General features: G+C 30.4%; 1 protein-coding gene across 1 annotated transcript; it reads right to left on the bottom strand.

The window, feature by feature from the left end:
* Positions 1-848: 848 nt before the first annotated feature.
* On the bottom strand, positions 849-7,952 carry LOC115961622 (metal transporter Nramp5-like). The gene is made up of 13 exons (XM_031080567.1): positions 7,785-7,952; positions 7,573-7,651; positions 7,444-7,484; positions 7,025-7,103; positions 6,758-6,862; positions 6,483-6,592; positions 3,607-3,788; positions 3,418-3,487; positions 2,724-2,897; positions 2,400-2,504; positions 2,150-2,281; positions 1,954-2,049; positions 849-1,315 (listed from the first exon to the last, which is right to left on the bottom strand). The coding sequence occupies exons 1-13, from the start codon at positions 7,950-7,952 to the stop codon at positions 974-976; spliced, it is 1,683 nt and encodes a 560-aa protein (XP_030936427.1). The 3' UTR covers positions 849-973.
* Between the last annotated feature and the right edge of the window lie 2,027 nt (positions 7,953-9,979).

The raw sequence follows: 9,979 nt of genomic DNA, 5'->3' as shown, positions 1-9,979 counted from the left end.
CTATTATGAAAAAAGTCGAATTTCATTAAAGGCAAACTAAAAGGTGTTGGATATATTTCAACAATTTACTTTTGTGATAAAGTAAAAGGAACAATATACAAATCTAAATATAAGCAATAACACAAGTAAATGTGATAGACAAAAACAACAAATAGATACTGTATATATAAGAAGAAATATGCAAATAATTAAAAACTCACAGACCAAATGAGTGGAGGATGAATAATTTCAGATCAAGTCTTATGTTTGACACATTCTCCTTAAAGCAGATTTCACCCCTCACACAATCTGGGTGTTTTGAGACTCACGGATGTCTGCCTCCCAGAATAAAATGATCTACAACATGAAGAAGAAGCACACTAGGTTCGTACTCTACGAACTACTCTAGTCTCTTTCTCTCTCTTTGACTTAAATTAATGCAGAAAATTATTTTCTCTCTAAGAGAGTTTTTTTTTTTTTTTTCAAAAAGTCAGTTTTCATGAATGAGGGACTATGACTTTATATACGTTAGTGAATAGACACACTGTTCAAAATAAAAACTGTTGTGCACAAACTGACTGACTCAAAAAATAAAATTATAAAAATTATTATTTGAACAAAAGGGCCCAATCCACATATGCCAAAGCCCAACCCAATGTCCAACCCATGAGCATATAAACTCATATATTATCTCTTTCCTTTTCTATGTGGGACTCAGGATTTTCATCACTTTTAATAACATTTTCAAGTGAACAAATTAAACATCAATTTCTTATTCACTCAATACTATTTTTCCAACAAAAGGTTCAACATAAACTTATAATTGAACAAAGGAAACTACAATAGATGGTTCAAAATTACATACAATCTCCATAGGAGGAAAGCCTTAGATGAACTCGAAGAAAGTTGAAGTCACATTTAACTTGGAGCTCCCTACCACTAAAGATATACCTTGGCTTGGCTGTTGTTGCATTTGATCTAAAAAAAAAACCCTTCACTTTGGTAGTGGGATATCAGCCAAATCCTCTCTATAAGGAATGTGATCCAACTCGCCCACCTCACAAGAATTGCCTAGCCCATGTTCCATGTTGTTTTGGGCTACTGGGTGGTCATGCTTTACAGGCACAACAAATGTTACAACAGTGTCTTTTCGGATGGTAAGATAGATGATTGCTAAGATGTAGACAAGCATTAAGGGAAACACTAGGAGCCCAACGAACACATTTGCAACCTTTGGTAAATTGTTGTGAATTAGCCAATCCACAAAGCCTGTGCTCAGGTAGTAGATGTTGATCCCAATGATTCCGATGCCTAGGATCCATGAGATCACAATAACCTACAAGCATAATTGTCCGATGCTTAGTTAATAAAAGGATGTTTGCCTTACTCTTTCTTTCTTCTTGTCTGTGTGCGTAATAGAAACAAGAATGTGGTGGGTTTTTTTTAATTTTTTTTATTATTATTTTATTTAATGCTTTGCTTGCTTTGGCCATCTAATTTGATAAATTATGCTTTTTAATTAAATTCAATTATGTGACTGCATTGATCAATAAGTTATATAATTAAATTTAATTGTTGTTAAAAGAAATTCATTATATTTATGCTATACTTAGCAATGTAGTTATATGATTGAATTTAATTGACAAATCTAAGATAAAGTATCTAAAAAAACTATATCCAAATTTTATACATATGAATGTATCTAAGATAAAAGTATCTAAAAAAACTACATAGCATATGTAGTTATATGATTAAATTTAATAGAAGAGTCTAAGATAAAAGTATCTAAAAAGACTTTTTTTTTTTTTTTTTTTTTGCAAAACAAAAATTCTATATTTAAATCTTATACATGTGAATTGCATTTATGAGCATCATAAATTCAGCCAATCACCTTAATCAAGGCCCACTATAATGGTTGTACCTCATTTAAAAAGCAAAAATAGAAAAAGAAAAAGAAGTACAAAAACAACTTACATATATTGAATTCTTGTGTGGTCCCATCTTTGTGGCACTGCTACTGAATTTAAGGAGGGGGATTAGAGCAAATGGAAGCTCAAATGAAAGTATCATCTGCAAAGCAAAACCCATTAAATTTTTATCCTATGATTGAATATAGGTATAAACGTTAAAAAAAAAGAAAAGAAGAAGACATAGTTCACAAGTTACAAACCGATGCGATGATGATAAGTCGGGCTGCACCATTAGATCCTCCAATAATGGAAACAATAAGACTAGGTGTAATGGCAATGCACCTTGTCATTAGGTTTCTAATCCATTTTTTCATCTTAAGATCCAAGAAACCCTATAAAGGCCACACCATCCTTAAATTAATTAAAATTTAATCCCAATTAATTAGGGTAGCTTCACATGATATAAACATATATGTTTGTGCATGCATGTTATATATTTAATTTCAAGACCTGCATAATGAATTGCCCTGCATAAGTGCCTGTGATGGTGGAGCTTTGCCCTGAGGCTAGTAATGCAATGGCATAAACGGTTGAGCTTGACCGACCCAATACACTCTACACACAAAAATCAATAAAATTAAAAAAAAAAAAAAAAATTATGTTAGACCTTGTGCATAAACATTCTAAATGCATTAAAATTGATAGACTCTCATTTGTCCCAAAATCTTAAATTTAAAAAAAAAAATTGTTGAATTTAATTATTTAACCATTATTCTTATGTAAAATAATTTCATATATATATATATATATATATATATATATACACAATTGAACCTTGAGAAGGAAAGAGGCTGAGTTGAGGTTAAGATCACTGCATTGATTTGCAGTCTCATTTGAGATATTATTGGCTGAGCAAACGGTGCCCGATACAGAGACAATTGCAACATTGATTAGAAATGCAACAAACAATGCGAATCCACTCTCTATTAGGAAATATCGACATGCATCCTGTGATATAACACAACAAGGCAAACACAAGCATTTTGACACATTAGCAAAAAGCAATTGTTTTGGAAAATAAAGAAAGCATTTATCTCTCCTATGCAATTTAAACTAGTTTTACCATCTACAATTATGACAATTTCTAGAGTCTGGAGCTCACTTGTATATAATTTGTTCTTTGATTAAATTACAAATTATATCTTCTAGTTTTTCTAAAATTTAATGCAATCTTGTTACTTCTAAAATATTTGTACTAGTAAAAAAATTTATACTTTGATTCAATGTAGTCTTTCCATCTAATTCCGTCAGACAGTGTTGTTAGATGTCTTAAAAATGATGTCATTTTAGAAATTAAAAGTACCAAAATGACATTTTCTTAGGACACGTAACTAGCAACCATCTTAATGAAAGGACTACATTGAAAACAAATGGATGTTATAGGAGTGAATTGAATAAATTAAAAATTATAATATTAAATTGAATTTTGAATAAAATTAGGAGCAATTTGTAAGCACTAGAGTCTTACATTAATGCCATGGGCAGAATTTGGTATTTTTCTAGATAGCACAAGAGCCGAGTGGAGAAAGAGATTGTGCCTATTGGTCAAAAGAAATGGAATGCACAATATGGTATAACACAAATTAACGATTAGAAGGAAGAAAATAAATAGTTATGAAATAATGAAGGATATTTAATGAAGCAGTAAATTACATACGGCATGACAAGGGCACCCAAAAGTGCTATGGCATCCCCGGTGGCTCCTTGGCCACTGAGCTTGGGTACAAACATTCCCTGTAGCACAGCAACCGCTGGAGGCTTTACATAACCCATTTCTCCAAAGAAACATGCAGCCATTACGAAGACCAGTATTGTTATCAGCAATTCCAGCTTCCTAACCTACCAACCAGAAATGTTTTAAAAAGAATTAAAACTATAGTGGAAAACGGGAAAGAACATGAATTCAATTTTTTAAACTCCAAGGAGTAGCACTACGGTTGAGACCATGACTCTTTGCAAATAAAAATCTTCTATTCCACTCAATGGCAGCTCAAGGCCTAGGCCTAAGGCCCCAATTTTGTAATGGTTTTATTCCATTATAAAAAAAATGACCCGTCCCTTTTTTTTTTTTTTTTAGAGCTCAAAATCATAAAGTAATGTCAGGATATTGCAAATTTTACTGCTTAGAACTTATAAAATGTTGTGTCACAAATTACCAAAAAAAAAATCTAGCATTCATTTATAAGGTGGTTAAAACTCATCAATCACATTCATTACTACATCAATAGTATCTTCAGGCTTTAGTAATTTCCAAAATTACCACATATCTTTGGTAAGATGGTCAATCCACAAGTATCAGTGCTTGTGAAGTGTGGGGGGATAAGGGCAGGGGTTCAAGTTTTCAGGAGAGAGTTTCAAACACATATACACTTAGATTAGACTAGAGTAGAATTTCTATATTTATTTTTTTTTAAAAGTAATTTCCAAAATTGTATGATAAAATGTAGTTTAAACAATAGAAAAAGGATTGTGCAAGATTTTTCTCACTTCAAAAAAAGGTCTAGAAAAATTATTCCAATAGAAACTCAACCCAATTGAAAACTATAAACATTTTTTTGGGGGGGGGGGGGGGGGGGGGGAAGGTAATGTTTTAAGGCTTTAATTTTTGTAAGCTAATATCCTATACAATAGATTGCCAACATTACCCAACTAAGATTATAAAAACAAACAAACATTACCCACATAATCTCTCATATGGCCACACATCAAATAATCTCAATCTCTTTCTTAACACCAAAATCAAAATTTATTATGATGCGTTGCTTTATCTATGATAAAGTAAACCTCATTTTTAAAAAGCTATATTTAAAATAAATAAATAAAATATACTTTAACAATGCATTGCCTTATCTAAGATAAATTATCCCAATTATATCAAGTCAACTTTGGTTGATAATGTTTCACTTTATACTTTACCAAGCATATATGTCATTTGTTTGATTTTTTTTTTTTTTTTTTTTTTGGGTGCATAGATTATGCATGTAAGAGATTATGCATATATCTGCTTGAAGTCAGGGTGATCTAAGCATTTATTTGTTTCTCATAATTATAAAAACTAGCTTATAACCCATGCATATGCATGGATATACTTAAAGATATACAATAAAATATATAATATAATTCCTATATATATAATTTAAATACTATTAATAGTCATTTTTATATTTTTTAACTCTTTAAAAAATTTTGTAAGGATATTATTAGGTAAAAATGTAAATTATCCATATATATATTTTTTAATTATTGTGAAGCACTTTTTTTTTTACGATTCATTTATTCTAAACTTTTTGGTTTTTATACTTAATAACTCACTTGGATAAATATTTATGATGTGGTCCCACATTTGATTGTAAAATTAAGAAATAAAAACCTTTAAAAATAAATAATTTAAGACACATGGTACAAAATTAGAACTCTAATTTGAATTTCTAATTTAAATTTCTCTCAACTTCACCTATTATTATATATATATAGATTTGGTTTGCCAAAAACAAAGAAAAGAATATGCTAAGATTTATATTCTAAAGTGTCACAAAATAAGAAATCATTTTCAACAGATCAATTAGTGTACTAATTTACTTGTTTGACTTAGACAGCAAGAATCACGAAGCAGCAAATTCTAAAGACACAGGGCATTATCCACGCAATACAAATTAAAAAAACAAAAATACTTAAAGTCTTAAACAATGATGCAATCCTCCACACAAAGTGGGAAAAAAATAAAGTGAAAACTAAAGTCAAACAAACAGTTAAAATGCATACATTATTAATGACTAATTCACAACTTGGTAAATAAATATGCTTCATTCGAGTCAAATAACGTGAAAATTCTTTTGACTAGTAGTACTTGATAGCAACAGAGGGAGTATTATCATTAGGATTAAAAATCGATATCACTGTAAAGGGATTCAAAATTTTAGAGGGGCATTATGCATCAATGATTAAATGTTTAAAGGGATAAGAATTGAGTACAGTATTTTTGTGCAGTAAACTAGTTGTGATATACACACGTTACACATTGTTTAATATAGATTCATATCTCAATAAATCTAATGCACAAAAACACTGAACCAAGTCATTTTCCTGTTAAAAGAGGGTTCCAAAAACTGTACTACTTGCAAACTATGTACGAAAGCCTAACTATATGTCACACAACGTACGTAGTTTCTTTTTTTTCATTTTTTTAATTATTTGGGTTGGTGGGCTGAGTGGAACTTTTTTTTTTTTGGCTGAATGCCGCAAGTGGACAGTTGTGAATAAAAATATTATACACATTTCTTAAATAATTGAAGGGCCAAAAAAAAAAAGTACGTAGTAGTTGATAGTTGGCCATAAAAATATTAGACTCAATTAAAAATAAAATAATAATTAACAGCTAGCCAAAAACGTACGTAGATAATTGATAGTTGGCATAAAAATATAACACAAAGTACGTGGATATATAGTTGAGCATAAAAATTAAACACACAATTAAATTTCTTAATAAAAAATTAATGGAGCACAAAATTTTAAATAGGTAATAAAATAAATTACCCCGTATCTCTGTAGGCCAAGAAGTAAGAGAGTACTTAAACCAGTAATGAGAACTCCAGTCCAAATTGGGATGTGGAACAGTATATTTAGTGCAAAAGCTGTTCCAATCACTGCCACAAATTGGAAAAATTGAAAATTTTTATTCTTCCTTAATTTGAATATGATCAAGGAGACATGGATTAGAGGATAATTCAAGAATGATGAGGCTAGTGCATGCATCAACATAATATAGTAATGATATCATTTGTCTTTGTAAGTCAATTTTATTGGTTTACCTTCGGGTATGTCAGCAGCTATGACTGCAACCTCTGCTAGCAACCATAGGCAATACTTCACATATTTTGGGTACTCAGCCTTACATAATTCTGAAAGGTGTTTGCCTGTGGCAATACGTAAACAAATACTTATCTTGATTAGTTACTACAAGAAGAATCATTAAAAAATAAAATAAAATAAATTACTACTAAAAAAGAAAAAAATTGGGGCCGAAACTATAGTAACGTCTATATTTTGGCCTAGAATTTGTTTGCTCTGCTTCTTACCGGTGCTTACACCAAGATTTGCAGCTAGCGATTGAATTATGAGCGCAAAGATCAACCCAATAAGTATCACCCACAGTAGCTGAAAATAGCAAATAGCACAACCATGCTTAATATTTATCTCGTAAACCAATTTCTAATTATTTGGGCCATTCATGTTTGATTCAGTTTCACCAAAAAAAAAAAAAACAAAAATGTTTGATTCAGTATATTTTAGGTCCTTAAGTTTTGGGTTATTTACATTTTGATGCTTTACGTTTCAAAATTTTTATTTCGATCCTGTATGTTTGATTCAGATTTTTACATTTTTGTTTACTTTTGTTAAACCTATAATATATCTACACTTTTGTTAAAGGCTGACTTTCTCTCTTCATAAATTTTCGTGAAATAGCTAGTTCCTTCCTTTTTTCTATTTGATTTACCTCAAATCTGTGATTTGCTCCAGCCTGCAGATCAGTTTCCACTGCAACATGGTAAAAATGATATTACTTTCTCAAACACACACACATGCACAGAAACACAGAGATAGGAAGAGACAAAAAGAGACTCACAATTGCCTGGGTCAAGATAAGCTAAGGAGACAAGGAATCCAGGCCCTACGTATGATAAGAACTTTCTCCACCCAGGTTTCTAGAACATCAATCATATATACTCAAATGTTGATTCTAACAAGATAATCTATCCAAACATATAGAACAAAGAAATTTAAAGATAGAAAATGCATAGCTAAGAAAGAAAGAGAAGAGGGTTATATGAGAAAAACCTTAGAGTCCTCATCATGATAATTAAACTGTTTATGATCAGGACTATCAGTGATATTGGGGGGTGGGGTTCCCTCTAGATTAAGGGCAGCTATACGATTGCTCCCTCCACCCCATGAAGATGATGGTGGTACAACATCACTTACTTGCTGCAGTTCTTGGCTTCTCATTCTCTCTCTCTCTCTCTCTCGACTTTGATTACCTACTGCATGTGAGAGTTTCAAATGGAGCTCCTTATTTATAGAGCAATGTGGCATGAACCAAGCAATATGTTTGTATTGAGGACAGCATAGCAGTCACTCTACACTAACTCCAAATTGTCTCCATCCTCATCACCAAATATGGACATGTCACTTTCTACTTTCTTCTTTCTTCTTCTTTTCTTTTCTTTTTCTCTTTTTTATTTTTATTTTTAGTTCTCGGTAGAGAGATAAAATTTTCACTTCCTTTCTTCTTGATGAGGTCTACTATTTAAGAATAAAAAAATAAAAATTAAAAAAGACATTCTAAGAATGATGTTTCCACTCCTTGGCTAATATGTTCCTCTTTTGCATTCTATATTTGGAAGAACTCTCTCTGAGTTTTCTTTTCTTTTCTTTTTGGCAAAGAAATACCTAACCCTGTATCATCCATTTGATCAAGACAAATGAACACGTAGATTAGCCCCTTTTTTTTCATAACATGACACGCTTTTGCTCATGTCCGCTTATAAATTGTTTCAATGTAACTTGGTTGAGATGGGGTGGGCTTCTCATCACAATTTCTGCCCATTGAATTTCAAAACAAGGGTGTGAAAGAAAGCCCATGAAAAATAGGATCTCCAAAGTTTAACCTTAAATTTTTTTTTTTTTTTCTTTTTTGTCAAGTGGTAAAAACATTGCACGTTTTTATTTTACAATTTGCATGCTATTGGCGGTGGTGGTTAGTAGTGATGGCAATGATAGCATGAATAATAAACGGTGGTGGTGAAGAGGTGGATGGTAATTGTGGCAATATAGTGGTAGCAATATCGGTGATAATAGTGTAAAATAAATAGGAATGATATTAAAATAATAATATTAGTTAAATTTGCACGCTGAAGAATCCATCTTATCAAACCAATAAACGGAAAAAAAAAATTTATCATAATTTTCTAATTATAATTTGCATTTACCCACTATTATTTGGTTACACTCACACAACAAACAGGTATAAAAAAATTTCGCTATCTCAAGAGAGCTTTATACTAAGACAATGGTTTCAAATACCAAATTTCTCAATTAACTTTGACCTTGCATTCCAATTACATTTGGACCCAAGTTTTGAATTTTGTTTAGAGGCCGTCCTAGATTGACTACTAGAACAAAATATTTTAGTATCAATGCACCGTTTCGAGATTACACATTGAATATATATATATATATATATATATATTACTTATTTCTATTATAAGCTAGATGATTTATATTTATTGATCTAATTTAATGTTTTTATATATTTCTTTATAAAGAGTGTTACTTAAAAAATTAGGCTAAAATGCAAATTGCACCCTCTAATTTTAACTAAAATTCATTTAAGTCCTCTAAGTTTACTTTCATTTAATTGATCCCTCTAAGTTTTAAATTTATTCAAGTCAATCTTTTTGTCTAATTTCGTAAAAAAAAAAAAAAAAAAAAAAAAAAAAAAAAAAAATTGTCATTAAAAAATATTTTTCTTACATGAAAAAATTCTATAAAATTAATAAAAATATTTTATAGATTTTTTATGTGAATTTTTTTTTTTCAGACAATTTTTTTTCTATTAGTTAATCGCATACTAAATGACAAATTTTTAATAAAAGTTGAAGAAAATACTTGAATTTAGTAAATTTGAAATTTAGAGAAATCAATTAAATAAAAGTAAAATTAAAATACTGAAATAAATTTTAGTCAAACTTAAAAGATTTAATTTGCATTTCAGCCTAAAAAAATATATCCAAATATGGTATATTCGGAAATAAAAAGTCTATAGGGAAGTTACCAAAGAGTACGAAGCTTCTAAGAAGTTTCAGCCCTTTTTGGTTTGGAGGTCACTCGTCACTCATCACCCATCACTTAAAACTCCTTACTCAATTCTTATAACTCTAACTCAAATAAACCCATAGCTCTGCTTGGTGGGCCATTTGGGTGGAATATCTCAATGGGTTTTCCAATTCAAAAACATAGCTTTATATCACTCA

The sequence above is a fragment of the Quercus lobata genome, chromosome 9 (assembly GCF_001633185.2).
Source record: "Quercus lobata isolate SW786 chromosome 9, ValleyOak3.0 Primary Assembly, whole genome shotgun sequence".
Lineage (NCBI taxonomy): Eukaryota > Viridiplantae > Streptophyta > Magnoliopsida > Fagales > Fagaceae > Quercus > Quercus lobata.
This window is presented reverse-complemented; position numbering and strand designations above follow the sequence as displayed.